A 20,559-nucleotide genomic window follows, 5' to 3' on the forward strand; every position below is an offset into this window, starting at 1 on the left:
AAAGTATTAAAGTTCCAGTTGTGTTTTTGAGCATAGCTCCACCCCTTTCTAATTGGCCCCACCCATTCAGCTGGCTCCTGCAGCCCCCCTTTAATTTGAAGTCACCAGCCGCTACTGATGGTATCTGAACTCAGAAAAGCATGTTATTGTCCACAAGCTAATACAAGAGAACCCCGCCTTTAGAGTGGCATGATGAGCAGGTTTTACACTTCTGGAACATCTGAAACTCATCAGTTGATCCTTCTACAAAGGCTAGGATATTTTAGACAATATAAAACACCATGAAACAACACAGAGAGGACCCAGGAAATTAAAACTAAGAAGTCAATCTCTACTAAGATGACAGTCACAAGTGAAGTCCCTCACAGATTGGTCCAGAGACTGCTCCTTTTGGCAAATACTTCTCTGAAGTCAAGGCCAATGTGAAGGGCATTTGGCTGACTAAATATGAAGATGATTACAAATTAGGAGCAGTGACAGAATACACCACTGACAATAATGTTCGCCAGGAAAGGCTCACACAGATAAACAACTTGTGTCAGAGCCACGGACTAAAACTAAATGCCAAGAAATGCATAATAGTATCCAGTAGGGAAGTCATCCACCCCTGGTAATGATCATACTGACAACACACCCCCTAAGAGTCAACTCAGTAGTCAGGAACTTGAGGACACACACAGAGTAATCTTGCCTTTGACCATCATGTGTCTACTGTAGTGAGGAAATCATTCTATGTTGTGCATCTTATAAACAAAGGTACGGCATCTATGTCCAAGGATGTCATTGTTCCACTGTATTCAGCATTCATCAGATCTAACACTGAGTAAAATGTCCCCTTTGGTAAGTACCTAACAAGGTACATCCAACATTTGGAATGTCCACAGAAGTTCCTCACTAAAAGAATACAGGATGTAAGTAACATGTCCTATGCAGACCACCTCAAAGCCTTAGCCCCATATTCTGTCTTCTACAGGCTGTCCCAGCACAAAAGCCACTGTCAGACCCCATTTTGATGGACCTCCTGCATATCTGCAAAACAAACAGCACCAGAATTACCTGTTCTAAAGACATAAACCTTGTCTGTGATATAAACAGGGCCTGCTGAAGAGCCAGGTATGTATCCCAGAGACTACCATGTCTCTGGATCAGGCTCCCCATCCATGTGAAGCAAAGTTCCTCCTTAACCCAATTCAAGTGCAACTTGGACAACTGAATGGGGAACAGGAAATTCATACATGGTTTGGCACCTATGTCTCTAACAGACATAGGCAGTCTGCAAATGGTTCATCTGCCGGGACCCAGCTTACATTTACCAAGGCTACCAGAACTTTTCAAAGATTTGTGATGCAAGACTAGGCTTAAAAAGGCCCTTGCAGTTGTGAGCCTAGTACATACCTATGAACATTATGAAGTGCTCTGCAGAAATCACATGAGGATTCTGCATAAATCAGATCAGGAGAAGGAATGAAACATCTATCATGCTTGACAGTTGAATACTGTTCTGCCGGTTCTGCTATTGTGGGGCTGGAAAATGTTTAAAAAAAAATACTGCCAGTGCTGTTATTGCTCTAGTACTTCTTATGCTGTAAATGAGGATCAAGAGACTAAGCTATGAGACAGTAAGAATTATATTCTTTTCAGTGCAAAAAGTGTGAAATTTACAAAAGAAAATGAGCAACATCCATTGTAGAGAGGGGCAGATATTTGATGTCATAGCATAAGAACCAAATGGATTGTTAGGCATCTGTTAATTAGGAAGTAAAACAACATTCCTTTTCTGCTGCTACTTGTGGATTGTTGGGTGATTCTGTTAAAGTTGGTTTCTTTTAATTTTTATTGGCTAAAATAAACACATAGTGCAGCATAAATTCCTCTAGATGGTGCTGTGGTTGCTAAAATACCAGAAAGAAGAACTATGATCTCCTGAGCTGGATGCCTGTGTATGGGTCTGGTTGCAGTTTCTGTGAAAAACATCACATTTCAAAAAAAATGTCAAATCAACAGCTGTGCAGTGACAGAAATTGGTAACTGTATTTGTTTATCTGTATATGTTTTAAAAACTTGCAAAAGAGGAAGTTAGATAACTGAGTGCTCAGACGGACTGCAGGCATGGCGGAAAGAATTAACATCTATGCAGTGGAGCTGTAGGCACCACGTGAAGAGGAAGAGAGGTAGTGCTACAGGCTCAAGGAGTTAATAAGAGAAGTAATGTGTTTAGGCAAGATACAGGTATGGACTGCAGCATTATGTTTGATCAAAAGTTCAAATGAATGTAATAGAAACTAATTTGTGAAAGTCATTGCATTAAACAGCTAAGTTGCTTATTCTGGTCATCAGAGTAAAATTGAGAGGTCAAGAAAGAGCCTGTTTGTGAATATAAGAATAAGAAATAAGAGACTATTTTGCAGATAGCTGACATAGCAAATGACCCTTCTATATTTAGTAAATTGACTTGTCAAAGATGCAGCCTGGTGAAAAAAAAACTTACTGCAAATGCATACTACCAATCTAGTTAAGAAAATTGTTGGTCCAATGATACATTTGAAATAATACAGATTTACTTACGTCACTGGGCAATTTATCAGGAATTAAATATATCCAGACAAGGCCTACAGATCTTAAAATGTTAGAAGTAATGCATGATCCAAGGAAATACTACTAGGTGTATAGGTCAGTATCAAAAAGGGAATAAAATGTACAGACAAAACAGGTTTGATTAAGGAACAATGCCCAATGAATGGGTCAACAGCCTGATTACGACTGTAAAAGCAATGCTTATACTTGTATATGTCTGCAAGATTTTAACAAAGCTGAGGAAAGACAGCATTGTTCTTCCATATAACTTAGGAACCGGTGACTGTCATGAAAGAAGCAGTGTTTTTCTGTGTGTTTAATGAGATACAACATTTTGGCAATTTAGGCTTAAAGAGACAAGTTGTGTGCCTGGTAAAGGACACATCTTAATATTTCCATTTGGTATTCTGTCGGCACCTGGTCAAAGGGCCTGTTGGAGTTAATATGACTGAAATATGTTTATGGGATATAACTAGAGAACAGCATGATGTTAGACTGATGAATTTTAAAATGTCTGTGATAGAATAACTCAAATTGACTAAAAGTCTAAGACAATTAGAGTTATAAAGCTGACACAATTGGAGTGATGATCACTGCTGCTGTGACACTCTGGCCCCATGTGCAAAAAAAAAAAAAAAAAAAGGTTGATGCCAAAGAACATCTTAACATCTGAAGGCTTGAAACTGGACAGTGAGAGAGTGGCAGCCATAGTGTAGTTCTTTCTACCTCAAGGCAAATAAGATATTATGAGATTTCTTGGAAAAATGTAACATCTTTAAAAAAATATATATATATATATATATATACACACACACACACACACACACATATATATATATATATATATATATATATATATATACATATATATATATAGATATATATATATATATATATATATATATATATGGTTCTCTATGCCCAGACTGGACACTGGAACAGCCACACAGGACATGGCTCACTCCTGATCCCCAGTGGTGGAAGGGACCTACAGCAGAGGAACCTAGAGAAACCAGTGAGTGGTCTGAGGAACAACAAATGGCCAATATAGAGTCATACGTCAGTGGCTGACACACTGCCCTTAGTCCATATTCTGTTTTTTGGGTATTTGTAGGTATAATGGAAGGAAAAACAGCAGGATCAGTGTAGGAATCCATGCTATAGCCGAGGAAGAAGCCTGATTCCAAGGAGCACAGTTGTGAAAAGTTGGTCAGTAGGTAAGCTGTTAGACAAGTGTTCACAAGCAGCACACACGCAAACTTCCCCAGACAGAATCTCAAAATTCAGCACTAAAAGTACACGCAAGCAGTACATAAAAATTATGTCAAAACATTTACATCCCTTTCACAAAAAGTGCATTGTAAGAAAAACAAAAATGAAGGCAAGTTGTTGTGAAGTGTACACTCTCTCCATACATAAAATATATTTTTAGCCCTGAAATACACTTTCTAATGCTTAAACATAGAACATTCAAACAAAATGTTTCAAGCAGTAAAGAAAATGAAAGCAAGTTACCACAAAGTGCACACAAGCAGCAAAACACTCAAACTAAAGCTTTAAGCACATAAAAAAGCTTCCTAATATTTAAATCCTTACCCTTCAGTAAAATGTCTCCAAAGCAGTACATTTTTATCACAAAAATAGCCCTCCTGTTCAATAATAAGCCCCTACCTAAAATAGCTGTTTTTTTATAAGAAAAGACAGATATTAATAAAACTGCAAGTATTCTTCAGAAAGAGTAGAAGAGAACACTGGCTCTAGATGACTGTCGCTGCTGAATTAACAACCCCAACCCACCAAGAAAAATGGGGAAAATGGATTGTGGATGGATGAAGGGTTCCCCTCTGGGGGCTTCTCTGTCAAAAATTAAGCCTGTAGCTAGTTGCTGCTCCTGCGAAGCCTCAGAGCTTTTTTCCTTCAGGCAGCTCGAAAGCACAGACATTGTATACATTCCTATTGCAGATTTATCTACAAGGGACTAGCCAATCAGAGGTGGAATGTAGGTGTGGGAGGGAGGGAGTTGTTTTTGAAGACTAGCAAGCTGTTGTATCATGTTGCAAGCTGTTGTACAACACAAATAGCCAAAGGTTACTGCAACAGTGAGAGTGATGATGGCCACCAACAGTATGGTCTTCCAAGTGCAGTGTTGGAGAGTGCAGTCTTTGGCTGGTTCAAAGGATGGTAGAATCAAAATTTCTAGGACAAAGTTAAGGTCCCAAGGGTGCAGAATTGGCTTCCATGGTGGCCTGAGATAAAGTGCCCCTCTCAGGAAGAGTTTGACCTCTAATCTAGATGCTAAAGGTGGTACCAAGTGTAGGCAGGCTGAGATGGCAGACAGGTGAATTTTAATGTAGGAGTATGAAAGACCAGACTTCATAAGGTCAAACAGGTAGGACAATACCAATGGGGGCTCTGCTGTCAGTGGTTGTAAGCTGTTTTTTTTCTGACACCATAAGGAAAATCTCTTCCACTTTGACAGGATTTTCTAGTGGCTGATTTTCTGACTTCCTGCAGAACCTGGATCACGTCCTCTGTATATAGGTGTCTGAAAAGAATCAGCTCCCTATCACCCACAATGTGAGATTCAGTGTGGACAGTTAAGGGTCTAAGAGTGTTCCCTTGTCCTGTGTGAGCAGGTCCATTCTCTGGGGTAAATTGTGGTGATTGCCCTTGGCTAGGTGAAATAGTAGGGGAAAACAATGCTGCCTTGGCCAGTAGGGAGTCACCAGCAAGATTTGAGGCTGCTCCTTCTAAATTTTCAGAAGGACTCTGAATGACAGGAAAGGGGGAGAATGCATATGCATACATCCCCTTCCAAGAGACTGACAGAGAATCCACCTTCCAAGCCTCTGGGTGTGGTGCCCTGGAACAGAAAGTTGGGAGCTGTCTGTTCATGAGGGAGGCAGAGAGATCCACAATCGGAATACCCAATCGATGGACCTGGTCCAGAAACACTTCCCTGTTCAGCATCCATTTGTGAGAAAGGGTCATGACCCTGCCTAATGAATCTGCCATCACATTGTCTGCGGAGGGGATATATACTACGTGGAGAAGGATTTGTTTCTCTAGTTCTATTTCCCAAGCCTGTAGTGCTTGTCTGCACAGGAGGTAGGATCTTGTCCCCCCATTTGTTAATGTACCACAGCACAGTGGTATTGTTTGTATACCACCTCAGTAGAAAATGACCCTTGGAAATATCCAAAGCTAGTATCAAGGCTCTCATCTCCTTGATATTGATGTGATGTTTTTGTTGAGTGGGGGGCCATATGTTCCTCACTCACCAACTTCTTAGGGTTGCATCCCAGCTTGCATCTGAAGCATCTGTGAAGAGGTCTTGGTTTGGGGGAAGTGGACTGTAGAGGCAGCCCCGGATTGGAATAAATCTGGGAGATCCACCACTTCAATTTCATGGTCAGGCAAGGAAGCATGGGGATCGTGAACTCTACAGGATGTAGGTGTTGTTTCCAGATAGTCCTCAGATACCACTGGAACTTCCTCACATGTAGCCTTGCCAGGGGGGACCATGAGGATAATCGAGGCCATGAATCCTAAGGAATTCCTTGGCTGAGATGGTTTTGACAGGAATGATCTCCTGGAAGAAAGAAGTGAGTGTCACAATATTTTCTGATGGTTGGTAAGCCATCATTTCCCTTGTCAGAATACGGCATCCTAGGAACACCTGATCCTGAGAGGGTGTCAGGCAGGATTTTTTGTGATTTTTCTGAATCCCAGACCTATAAGGAGGGAGATGGTGAACTGCAGGAGTTGCAAGACCATGGAGCTTGATGTAGTCTTGATAAGGATGTTGTCTAGAAAGGGGGAAAAGCTGTATTCCCTTGGTCCTAGCAAATGTCATGACTGGGGCCAAACATTTTGTAAATACTCTTGGGACCATAGAGAGACAAAACGGTAAAGCACAGAATTGACAGTGTGCAGAATTCACTGAGAAGCGAAGGTACTTTTTGAAAGGTGGGTGGAAAGGAATGTGCAAGTAGGCGTCCCTTATGTCCAAAGACACTAGGAATGCATGAGGCACAATGAGTGGAAGAAGGGTAGGAAGAAACAGCATCCTGAAGGAGGGGACTCTGAGGAAGGTAGTGAGATGGGATAGGTCCAGGACAGGCCTCCAGAGACCTTCCTTCCTTCCTGGGGACCAGGAAAATTCTTGAATAAAATCTTTTTCCTCTTGTAGTACATGGGACCTCTTGGATGTTTCCTTGAGCAAGAAGTTCCTGCAGGACTGGAGGGAAGAGTGGGATATGGTCTATGGGTGGGTGAGGGATGCCTTTGGGAGTGGGTTTGGTCTCCGAGGTCATGAAGTACCCTGCTTTATGATAGAAAGGACGTAGAAGTCCTGGGTAACCTGCTTCCATGTGTAGAGGGAGAGGCACATGAAAGAGGGGTGTCTGGGTGGACAGCCTGGTAGTCAGACTACCAGGCTTTCCCTGAAAGAAATGTTTAGGGGAAGTAGAGGAGACAGTCCTACATGTGTGCTGCTTCCTGTGGTCCCTTCTACGTTTAGCTTGCATTTTCTTTGTTGAGGACCTTACAAAGCAAGTTTTAGTTGGGTAATTTCTCTGAAAGCATGGGTCTGGGGAGACAAAAATATCTCTCAGTTCCTGAAGTTCTTTGCCTTTGGTTTGGAGGGTCTTAAAGAGGTCAGCAGCTGCTGAACCAAACAGGTTTTTGTTGTCCAGGGGCGCATCTAGGAGCTTGGCTTTGATGTAATCAGGAAGGGGTTGCAATCTTAACCAGGACTACCTCATGATGATAGATCTAGCGGCAGCAGCCCTTGCACATGCTTCTACAGCATTGTAGCTGCGCTTGATGGAGTGTTTGATCATTTGTGTGCAGGAGTTCAGGATAAAGGATATCTTGGCTTTAGCAGGGGAGTCCGGGAACTCTTCCAGTTGCTTGACCACATCTTTCAAGAGAGCTGAGGAATACTTCACCATGTGCATCTGGTAGCTGATTGCTCTTACTGCCAGGGTGGCAGAAGTGTAAGCTTTCTTCCCCAGACATTTCATCATTCTTCTTTATCAGAGGGCAGCAGAGAGGTGGAAGGAAGTAACTTTGAGGTTTTGTCAGTTGTCCCAGAAATGACTGTAGGGTCTGCAGACAGGGCTTTGTAGAGGAAGGCTGCTTCCTCGGGCACATTGTAGAATCTATCTGGACCCTTGGGTGCTGGGGACTGTGAGTCAGGGGTTTTAGAAGCAGCCAAAAAGGCATCCAGAAAAGCAGGGTGTACTGGGGGCACAGCAGAAGGGCTGGGAGACTCCAACTGTAGTAGTTCATAGTATTTCTTTTGGGTCTCAGTGACTTGACTTCTGTCCCATTTGAAGAAGTTTTGCATTTGGTGAGGGTCTCACCAAAGGTGAGACCCTCACCTGAGGAGTCAGTGCTGTTTGACTTCTCCTCTGGTGAGGCATATCCCAGAGGAGAAGCAATCTGTGAAGAGTGGGTGAGGGATTCATCATCTGATGAATCATCTTCTCCCAAGGAGATGCCCAGCAGAGGTCCCTTAGGGATAGAGGGCATAGGGGCCTGTGCAGGTGTCAGGCTCTGACACAAGGCCAGAAAGGTTTTGAGCAGACCTTGGGTGAAGGCCTGCCAATCCAGAGGCTGTTCGACAGTTCAAGCAGGCAGAGGCTGAGATATATGTTTACTTTTCTGTTTCCTCTTCTTATGGGTCTTTGGGGGAGAGTATTCAGAAATAAGGTGCCAGCCGGCACTCCATTACATCAGAGACTATGTCTTCACAAACCATGATTTGTAAGACACCGTGTGGACCCTCAGATATAACGAGCCTAGGTTCCCCCTTAGCGACCGAATCGGACGCCTGAGATTCCTTCTGGGACATGACCTCAGGCAAAGGACTGATTTCCTCCAGGCCTTCTGCTGAAAGAAGCTCCGAGGACTCCGGCTTGGACTCCAGACCTTCACTAGCCTTGAGAGCAGTGGCTGGAGTGGAGAGCGCAGCAGTCTGTTCGGGCCTACTCTTTTTGGTTTTCTTGACTGGGGGCTTGTCCAAGTGTTCCGACATTGGGTCCATCCTAGAAGCTAGACATTTGAGTCTCTGATTTTCAAGCTATATGTTTAAGGCTGCAAGATGGCTTCTGAGGGTCTTGGGGACAAAAGCCTGACAAATACTACAGATGGTATTGGTTGTGTTCATGGCCTAGACAGAATAAACAGAGTTCATGAGAATCCTTATGTGGAATTTGCCTTCTACACCTACAATTGCCCTTCCTACCTGACATGTAACCCAAAACAGTAGCAAGTAACAAAAATAGAAAACCCCTAAGGGGTACTTATCTAAAAAGTCAGATGTAGAAAACGCTTCTTCTGGCAATGTGACAACTGGAGCTGGCAGTCACACAGGTGGCAGTGAAGTTCTGAAGAGGTGAGTGCTGACATCTGCTTTATACCCAATGTCCATTTATGACCAACATCTGAGAAAGGCACAGGATGCTACACGCACCCTAGCAGTAGCATTTAACTTATGTACAACAGCCGCACGTGAGTTCACCAGAGGCAAAACCCAGATGTCATGAATACAGTAGCATATGAATAGAAGGACATCTATGCAATACATGCAAAGCTTTAAGATGTACAAGTCAGAAGGTCATATATTGTGTCACATTGTACCCTGTATCATGGCAGAGTATGAAATACATACTAAAATAGCCACTAGCATACATCTGCTGTCTGTCTCATTGTTTAGCCCCATTGTGAATACCCAAATGATATAAACTTCTATACCAACATAAGCAAACAAAACTTGAAATATCTTCATAAACATAACTTTCTTCTTCTGCCCTAGTGGTGCAGAGGGAAGTCGCCCCGACTGCAACCCATATGACCTAAATTCAACTGGAAGCATGGGCCTAGAGAAGATGGGATGGGGAAGATGAAAGTGAGAGGCCATTGCTTCCTTTCCCATTCTGTGGACAGAATAGTTCTTATTTGCTGGATGACTGCTAGAGCTAGAACTACACATTGCATCAATGCAAAGTACTTGCTGATCACATACTTCCTTGTGGTGCAGTGCAATAAGGCAACAAAGATGTTCATGAAGCATGCATGCCTGCTAGTCATGGAAAGCAACAAAAGTGGCACTCAAAAGAGTTTCTACTGGGGATAAGAGTGCTGGAGATGTGGTCAGCCCAGAGCTACAGACTGACCTGCCCCCTACCATCTGAATATTGCCTCAAATGGTGGAATGCAACTAGCGTGTCTGTCCCACGCAACAAAAGGGTCATAGTGGTCTTACCCTGGTAGCACTGGTGAGTCCCTCAGGTAGGGTAAGAATGGGCCACATGGAACTCCTGATCTGCCAAGTGCTGAGCTTGTACATTCGTCTGCCACAAGAGCTGGTTATTCCCCATGGACCCAGAGCAGTCTCTCAGGAATGGGAATGGATAGGTCAGTAAGGAGAACGTTAACGAATCACGGGTAAGTCAGGGGCACCAACTACACAAACAAATAAAAATAAAAAAAACACAACCCTTCAAATAACAATACAATTTTAGAAAGAAATTAATATGCTCACTAAAGATGACAGGATATTATTTTTCTTACTAAACAAATGTATTATTCACAGTAATCACTCAAATGTTAAAAGCAGTATACCATCTCTTTAGTTAAACGTACCATTCATCAACAACAGTTCAAAGTATGTCAGGCTTGGAGACATGGAGATGATTTAATAAAAAAAAAGTGTACCACTCACATGAGGTGAGAGAGTATGTTCAAAGTCAAATGACTTGTTTACCAAGATATGGCTCATTTAAAAAGGAACAAAAGTAAATTAGCATCATAACTATACCATTCAAATGCAGATCCAACAACAGCAATACAGAATTACACAAGGAAACTGTATATAAACCACATGATTTACAACCACTGTGATTACCTTGAAATTCTTTCTTTCAAGTCCCAGAAAGTTAAGTTGCCATCAACGTCTCCAAGAACCACAGTATCTCCTTTCCAAGCAATACATGTGATACCTCCCATGCTTCCCTAGAGAACACATAAAACACTTACTTTACTTTCAATAAGTGGTTATGTAAACCGTCAATACATTACAAGCAGGAAAAACAGACTGTAAAAAAAAAAAAAGATTAAATTTGATATTGTTTCATAAAAAGAGGTTGTGATCTCTCTTGTTAATGTATGAATACGAAACAGAACTGATGCATTTGAAGGTTTTCTTAAATAACTAAGTAACAGCAGAACATGCAACTGCACATAGCAGTTCTGTGAAGACATACATAATGAATACTGAAGTATAATGTTATCATTTCTTGATCCTTTCCTTTTTCGAGTAAAGGAATAAATTGAAAACTAAAGACTCGAGTAATTAGTTTCAAGAAGGGACAGACGTCTAGCATTTCTGTGATTCAGTACGGAAAAGCAGTTTTAAAAGGAAAGGAATTACACTATAATGTATGCTTCACAGAGTTTTGACTCAAAAAATAAATACCATTATTTGTCACTAACAGCACACAAAGACTTATCCTGAAAGACTAAAAATAGGAGGGCACTCCTCAAAAGAAACTCAAACTACATTAGTGAACTACTATAAATTCAAGTACTGCATATCAAAAATTGCAGCCCCATAATATTACCTCTCCCTGTCTGTAGCTTATTTATAGCTTTAAGTAAAAATATTCTGAAAGTTTCACACTCAAAACTTAATTTAAGAAGGCATGTAAAACAATTTAGAACCGAGTTTCACAACCCCCCTTTACGTTTGTGTAAAAGCGAGAGTAAGTCATCAAGGAAGGCACATTACTTCAGAAGCACTGTCATTTCATGAATATCATTAATCCCTATATCACTGTCCACTAGCTAGAGGGATGTTCCAAAACTGCTAAATGTTTTAGGTGTTTTTTTTCTTTCCTGGGTATAAATGGCCGAATCTCCAAAACAGTTCAACACAGTTTCATTAAATTTTCACTGAATGACAGCCAACCTCCAGCCATTAAGTTCGCCTCACAAACAAATACACTGTCATTTATTCCAGCTGACACTTTTCCTACATTGCACATATGTAAACACTGTCCATCTCTCTTTCTATTTACCAATGCTGCATGTATGCACATTACAGTATTGTGCTATCCTTGCCCTCTTCTTAGTATACTAGTGACCTACATTTTCCATATTCAGCTGTACGAGGTAACTGCTAGGAGTGGCTAAAATGTATACATTTTAAGCAAGTCATAGATTAATAAACACAATTAAATAAGTGCCTATAAAAAAACTACATTTTGTGCCTAGCTTCAAAGATACGGAAAATAAGTAGCTGGGATTTTAATGAATGAAACAACTTAATGACACTTTCATGTAACAACATTTAAATAAGAATAAAATAATAATTTTGTAAGTACAAACTGCTTCAGGACTGAAGCTTCAACACAGTTTTAGATAGCCTTTATACTTGTTACTCTGAAGACAGCCAAAAACTGCACATTTATTTTAAACTGAATGCTCTGCAGATTTGCAGTCTATTAATTTCTCATGACTATTCTGACGTGAATATGTTCCTATATAAAAAACTTGATAACCACTTGAAATGTTGGGACCCACTACAGCGAGTCCTGAAATATAGAGACTGAGTGGCCAAAAGACTGGAATTAAATAAACCAACCCCAGGATTCACGAAGCCTCCGTGTAAGAGTTATAACTCTTACACGGAGGCTGCAGTTAAACAGAGTGATGTTAGCATGCTTTGCATATTCATGAGAGCATGCTGAATCACACCTAAGTCTAACACGGTCCATGTAAGACAGTAGGGGGCGTGTCCGTAGGCTGAGCCCTGCAATCGGACACGACCCCAGAAGTGTAAAAGTGCCCAAAGTAAACACCCACAACAGAGTCCACGGAAAAGTGAATAAACACAACACAACACATGCCCCCACAGACTATGAACATAAAAAATATATAAATGAACATGTTTTTTTTTTTAAATTGTAAAGATGTTTAACCGTGAGTGTGCTCGTTTGCGCGGGCGTGCCCGTAGCACAGCTACAGTTAGCAGTCAGTGGGAAAGCATATAAGAACTAAATATGCAAAATAAGCCAGGAAGCAATAGCGTAGCGGTAGAGATGTTGGCTGAAGAGCAGGCATTCATGGTTCGAGCCGCCACAACACCAATTTTTTTTTTTCAAAATAAGCAGGAAACAAGTCCCTGACAAATATGTACACATAAAACCCCAATATATGTAAAATGTAATGAAATAGCCCATTTATATTGAAGACATGTGAGGTAACAAAAGAAGAAAAAATGCCAGATGTGCTCATAGCTGAGCTACAGTTTAACAGGGTGAGTGCATGTGCCCGTAGATGAGCAGTGGTTTAACTGGCGCAAAATGAGTGCCCGTAGCTGAGCAGTGGTTTAACACGCTAAATCTATGTGCCCCTAACTGAGCTAAGCGTAATATGCGTGCCGATAGCCAAATGAGGCTTAAAGCAGCGTGGAGCTGCGCACCACGCAAACGAGCTAACCGAGGGGCAACGTTGAGCAAGCAGTATCAAAACTGCCTTTACATAGACACACCCCTCAGTATGTCTAGACAGTCATGAAAAATAAAAAGAAGTGGCCAGATTCGAACCCAGGATACTATACGCCATAGTCAAGGTACAGAACCACTATGCTCAGAATTAGTTCAAAATGATGTGAAAATTACTGAACCTACACACATTGCCAACATACTGGCTGACAGGTTCAGTGCAAACTTCTCCCCAAAGGAGAGATATCTATTCCAGAGGATTGTAGCCCCCCAAACATCTCCAACGCCCAGGTGAGAACTGCCCTCACTAAGGCAAAAAACACAGCATCCATGGGACCGGATGGTGTCCCCGGCTGTGTGCTTCACGAACTCAACGAGGAATTAAACCCACAGTTAGGACAGCTGTTTAATCTTAGCCTCACCTCAGGATATGTACCCAAGGAGTGGCGCACGGCAACTGTGGTCCCACTTCATAAGGGCGGTGCCTCCACAGACCCTGGAAATTACCGCCCCATTAGCTTGACAAGCCTTATCTGCAAAGCCATGGAGAGGATCATAATGGAACTCATAAATAAAGACATAGGAAACTTGCAGACTTTGGATCCAACCCAGTTTGGCTTTGTCAAAGGCAGATCCTGCCTCTTAAACTTGGTTGGCTTTTTCGAGACAGTCACCAAGGCCATTGATGAGGGAAAGGCAGTCCATACAGCCTACCTCGACCTGGCAAAGGCCTTCGACACAATACCCCACGCAGGTATCATTGAAAAACTCATCAGCTTGAATGTAAACCCATACATCACAAGATGGGTTGCAAACTGGCTAAGTGACAGAACCCACAGGGTCAGAGTTGCTGGAGCCATGTCAGACTCAAAGCCTGTCACAAGTGGTGTCCCACAGGGCTCAGTCCTGGGTCCACTCTTGTTTGGCATCTACTTTTCTGAAGTGCAAGCAAACACAGGAGGGTTATGGCTGACAAAGTTTGCAGATGACTGCAAACTGGGCGCCATAGTCGAAAACACATCTGACACAGATATCCTCCAGAAGGGCCTCACAGAAACGGATAACTGGTGCCAGAGCCATGGCCTGAAGTTAAACGCCAAAAAATGCATAGTCATACCCTTCGGGAAAAACAAGGTTACCCCTAGCTACCATATAGGTGGCAATCCACTGAGCACAGAAAAAGTCATCAGGGATCTGGGGACCCAGGTTGACAGTAGCCTTTCGTTTGACACTCATGTTGCTAAAGTAGTTAGGAAAACCTTCTATATCGCCCACCTGATCATGAAGGGATTCACATCTAGATCAAGGGAGGTCATCGTCCCCTGTACTCATCACTCATTAGACCTATGATTGCGTACAATGGCCCGTTCGGAATGTATCTGACCAGACACCTGCTGCAGCTTGAAAGGCCCCAAAAGTTCCTCACCAAAAGGATAAAGGGTCTCAAAAATATGTCTTATGTTGCCCGACTGAAAGAACTCCAGCTCTATTCAGTCTCATACCGCTTGCTCAGAAGTGACCTGTGCCTGACATATAAGGCCATGTCAAACCCAGATTTGATGAATATGCTTCACCTCAAAAAATCTAGATCCCTCAGAACCACAAGGGCGGGAGACTTAAACCTTGACACGGTTATAAATAGAACGTGCTGGAGGGACAGATTCATCACCCAGAGACTCCCTATGCTGTGGAACAGAATCCCGGTACATGTGAGGCAGAGCACCTCTCTGGCCTTGTTCAAGAGGAATCTTGACCAATGGATGGGAGATTGCAGATATACCCCAGGGATTACTTCAGTGTCACTGCTTGACAGAGGCACAGCAAAATGATAGGCATAGTTTTTATTCAAACTAAAGGGGTGGTGAAAGCCACATAACTATGGGCTAGGCTTATAAATGCCCTTGGGCAGATAGCCTAGTATGAACCTATGAACCTATGAACCTATGAACCTAAGCCATGACAGCAGTACCTGTAAATGCAATAATAGCTAATATATAGGAATGAATACAAACTAGAGCATGACAATGCAGGTTTACTGAAGTTGATACAATTCCAAAATGGCCAATCACAGATATGTGCGGAAAAATCGGACTATATAAGCCCCATAGGCGGGAATACACAGCATAAACGATTGTAGAACTGACCTGCAGGCAGAATGACTGGAGTAGGAGAGGGTAGTCGCTTTCGAGCACAGAGGTGGGGTGTTGAGGAGTCCAGGTACATGGTCTGGCTCCCAGTCCATCATCATGAGGCCCAACTCATGCAGGGCCAGGTCCTCTGGGGAGCATACAGGGCTGAGGCATGGGACCGGTTGGCTCATGATCTCACCAGTGCCACAGGGATTCCAAGGACTGGTGAACAGGTCCATCACCACCATGCGGACCTGAAGAGACGCAAGCAGGACCAACTGAACCTTTGGATCCAGGAGGCCCGGCAAACACCCAACGCCCCACTACTGAGTAAGTAACATTTAGTTATATATGTAAGAAATTAAACTAGCTGATATTATGGAGATGTGTATTCCAATATTACTTCATTTATATTACAGCTGCAGGTGTCCGTTCTGCGAACCGCAGAGCCTATGGCGATAGGCTGGTGCGGTTGCGCCACCAGGCAGGTCAGTAATCCACTACCAGTAACTGTAAAGAAATATAAAAGTATGACAGTCAGCAAAAGAGTGCAGTGTAGTCAGTAAGGAATAGAATCTGCAAGTAACAGTGTGAAAGTATATGCAAGTATTGCTTGATTACAAAAGTGTGTTTCAGCCCGTAAGTTTAACCTAAACATGAAACTGTCCAACATATATTCTGAAATAAAAATGCCCTGCCTGTAAGAAAATAGTACACAACCTGCAGCAGGCTGAAAAGTATAGCTGCAGAAGATGATGAAATCACATGTGTGAAATATATCCCTGTGGAAATACTGAAACATGACAGAAGTGAGACTGCTGGAAAGGATTGTAATAACTACTGGTAAAACATGTCAATAAAGCCTAGAAGTACCATCCTGAATAGTAAAATGAAAGCAAGTGAGAGAGTGTGAGAAAGTGTCATGAATCCAGCAATACAGTAGTAATAACCCCTGAATAAAGTATACTGCAGTCAAGACAGAATGAAATGCATGTGAGATTCAAAACCAAACAGCAAAATCTGTTCAAAGTGTTGCTGCATCTGGAATGTGTATCCCAAAATCTGGATATGTTGCTCTCAGTCTGCAATATGCAGATAGGATGTTTGTCTGATATACCAAACATCCACACTTGTCTACAGCTATATAAAGCAAATGTAGCAGGATGATGTAGCTGAACAAAGCTAGATATGAATGTGTATGAAGAACCAGAAAATGTATATTGATGTTGCAGTAACAGTCCTATCACCAAGTTGAAATAGTTATCATATAGGAAACTGTAGTTAGAACAGTAGTGTGTATATAACTGTAGCTATCAGAAATGTACAGCATATGTATTGTTATTCGAAGGTGTTAATATTACTTTCTTCACCCCACCCTATAACCACATATAACCCATTCCACGTGAAAATGGTATATGCAATCACAATTAACACCCCTGGACGTTTGTCCTGTTGGGTCATATATATTTGCATGTCTGTTGATGCATCTGCCCTGTTCATACATCCACACCTGATTGCCTGTTGCCATCAATTAACCCTGCATGTTGTTGGACTGTGTATTTCTGTTCAAATTATTCATGTGTTATGCACGCTGTTCAATGGTGTGAATATCTGGGTGTTTGGTTAATGGGAATACTAATGCATGCTGTTACAACTAATTGTGAATGGTATTATATGTCACTAACCCAAACTGTCATGACATAATGCAAAACATAGTACGACAGGGAAGGCGGGTTCCAGCGGACCCACCTCTCCCACCTCAGCTGGCGAGTGCACCTGGCACTAGTGCCGAGTCCGGACCCTCCTCCGGTGGCCCTGTGCCACCTGCGGGTGGAAGCGCTGCAGGGGATGGGGCTCGCCCCCCCTCTGCAAGTGTGGCCGGAGGAGAACCACCACTCACCCTCCATAGCGTCTGGACTGTGGTGCGTAGGGAGATTCGGGACTCTGTTCTCGAGCCCCTACGCCAGCTCGAGGCACGGGTGGCGCAACTAACGGGCATGCCTGTTGCCCCGCCTACACAGCCCCCAGCACAGCCCTGTCCTGGGCAGTGAAGGAACAGTGGCAACTGCCTATGGGTGGGGATATCAGTTCCACTGTTGCCATCTGTGGGCTCATGGGCTCTGGACATCCAAACCTCCATCCCCGTCAATTGTGTAACCCCCCACACGTGTCATACACCGCCCCTGTATGCGTCTTGTCTGTCTTGTCTGTTTACCTACCCAACCTACCTCCCCAGCTGTTCTGACTTCCTTCACCTGACATACCACTCTCACCTGAAAAAAAAAAAAAGGGCACTCTGTGCCCACAAAAAAATTACGCCCCATACATAGCTGCCCATTCTGCACATATGTCTACTGGACATGGAACCTATCAATTACAATTGGCTGTACAACAAGTACTATTGTTGTCCTGACACCTCTCTCAGGGGTGGAAGGTTTCAAATGTCACACCAAATTACATACATATGCACAGCTGTTGCTGATGAAGAAATGGGCAGCTATGGGCCTTACCTACATCCCTCCTGCACATCCCAAGCTTGGTTCCCTACTGTCTTACCCTCTTTGTGACCCCTTTTTCACCACTTTCCTGTCTCCCCATTTTCTTTTCTTTCAAAGAAAATAGCGCTGGTGTGCACCAGAGTAAGCACTGTTAAGCGGTTGTAAGCGGGTGTGCGCTTGTGTGCACGGAGCTGCCAGTGCGCATGCGTGAGCTCCGCGCAAACCAGCGCTAACCCGGTTACAACTGCTTAAAAGTGCCTTAGTCACTTTGATTGACAGGTCCTGTACTCTGTTGAAAAGCAAAATAAAATCCCACTGTGAGTCCCGAACCCAGGACCTTGGAAACAGTAGTCTGCATGACTTACCACTAAGCCATGACTCTTATACAAGAACATTGTGCTAAAATAAATATATCATGTAATAGTAGGAATGAATGTAAAAGGAATATAGATGTGTAGTACACAAAGCATGCCATTTAGAATTACTATCAAAACTAGTGGATTTCCATAATAGTAGTGTGCGAACAGAAACAGCCATGCTAGTTGGAAGCTAGTAGGTAATAATGTCACTATAGCAACTTGCAAGCCACACACATACTCACAGCAGGATAAGCACTGCCCATACCCCACAACCTCTTACAGGAACGCATCTGGACTAAGTAATAAAATATGTGGAGCAAAGGCCCAAAACAAGGGAAACATTACAAATAATGTTACAACAAACGCAGACAGTTCAGAGAGTAACAGGGTCTGCACTTTGTGGGATGTTTGGAAGGGTATGCAGTCTGAAACTTGAATGTTTGTCACCATATTCTGACTTGAGCCCAGAGTGACTTGCCAGAAAAAGGTGTGCATGAGATATTGACCAAAATATGAGGCAGAAATGTGGGCAACCTGCAAATATCTGTACACATGACCGGTCTGACACCACCATATTTGAATAGTTAAGAGCCTAGACATAGCAACAGTGAATGACTTACAGGGATGCCCCACAGACCCCATGTGAAATGTACAAACAGTAGGCAGAAAGGTGTAACACATGCAATGGTAACTATGGAGTCCTGAAAGTATTCATCACTTGCATGGCAGAAAAAGTGTAGTAATACATATGCTCATGCTAACCCACAGTCACAACTGCAGCATACCAGACATTTTAATGGGTGTACCCCACTGATATGTACCATTCCATGAGGCACATAACAGATGAACCTGAAAGTCTCTGGGGCCTGGTCAGCAGCATACTCAAATACCCTAATAGATGTCAAGGCCCACACCATGGCCAGACCACACTGCATGCTGTAACACCCTAGCAGATATAGCAAGCATTCCAAGGTGTGAATGTACATGGAAAATATGAAAGCTACAGCAGCACACTACAGTCAAGACACCTAGCAGGCATACAAGTAGTGACTGTAAAGGGCAACTATTGAAGCCTTAGCAACAACGTGCAAGCAAAAGTGAAAGGAAAGCACACACACACACATTAACAGTAGTAGTAGTTGTAGGTGTCAGTGTACATACACAGTTAGTACAGGAAACTGGAGAAATGAATGGAGGAATGTTAATCTACAACACACCTGGAAATATGAGAGAGATACCAACCTTTACACTCACAGAACATTGTCCACAGCATAACAGCATGGTCCCTGCCCTTAAAATCTGAAAGGGCTACGCCTATCTCACATACCTCTTTATAGCACTGTTCTGAAATCACAGTGAGAACTGCAATCAGTACACAACTGGCTGCATGCAATTAGCAAATGCTGGCTAACAATTGGTGCAGAGGCCATCACATGGGCATATGCAGATACCTACAAAAGTATGCTGTACTCCCAGTCCACACATGCAATACTTTCATTGCACCCTGAGAAGGAAGTGAGAGACAGACAGAGAGACAGAGAGAGAGAGAGACAGAGACAGAGAAAACTGCAATTAAGCAGACACAAACAAATTGTTCAGCAACAGCTACCTGAAAGCTGAAAACTGGGAAGTGGAGCAGCAGGACAGAGAACCAGACAGCAACACAAGCAGCTGTGACAAACACAGGTAATGTAAAGTAATACTATAAAGGTCTACATACTGTGAACCCACCATATGTGTCATTGGTCTGTATCCATATGTATATGAAGATGTGTAAAGGGCAGGGGACATACAGCAGCTATCAGTGAAGGCTGTACATACATTTGTATGAGAGAGCATCTATGTGCACATATCAATGTTGGCTGATTGTAAGTTGTAGTGCCATGTACAAAGTAGGTTTCACAGTTATGTATGTTTAGCAGTATGTTAGTGTGTGTATACAGTATGGTAGACAAATATGTTGATATACCTGTCTAACATATGGATAAGTATGTATGTCAACATATGTATGTGTATATATATATATATATATATATATATATATATATATATATATATATATATATGATATGCATATATGTATACATACATAGAGAGAGATGTAGGAATACATAGACAGATGTAGATAGAATATTGTACAAACATATCTATGTAATGCACACATACAGATATAGATATATGTAGATACATATACATAGACAGACTGATCTGACTATCTACAGCTATGACTGTATATGACGACCTGCAACACAGCCTGTCCCACCCCCTCTGTCACTCACACTCCCTCTGTGTCCCACCCCTCATCTATAGCAATATATGTACATCAATATACATATGTGTATATGTATACAGACATTATATATATATATATATATAAAAGAGAGAGAGAGAGATGTATATAAATTCTGAGTGAGGCACATGTGTACAGATGTATTGCAACAGGTGTCTGGTGACCAAGGCATGGAGTGAACACCAGTGTCAAAAC

General features: G+C 42.5%; 1 protein-coding gene across 1 annotated transcript in view; it reads right to left on the reverse strand.

The window, feature by feature from the left end:
• Window positions 1-20,559, reverse strand: part of WDR11 (WD repeat domain 11) — a 2,002,440-nt gene that overhangs the window by 527,763 nt on the left and 1,454,118 nt on the right. The window contains exon 17 of the mRNA XM_044056072.1: window positions 10,490-10,596. Within this exon, the coding sequence (XP_043912007.1) occupies window positions 10,490-10,596 (107 nt within the window). The remainder of the gene's footprint in view (window positions 1-10,489; window positions 10,597-20,559) is intronic.

This window comes from Protopterus annectens, chromosome 14.part0 (genome assembly GCF_019279795.1).
Source record: "Protopterus annectens isolate FY-2018-M chromosome 14.part0, PAN1.0, whole genome shotgun sequence".
NCBI classification, from domain to species: Eukaryota; Metazoa; Chordata; order Ceratodontiformes; family Protopteridae; genus Protopterus; species Protopterus annectens.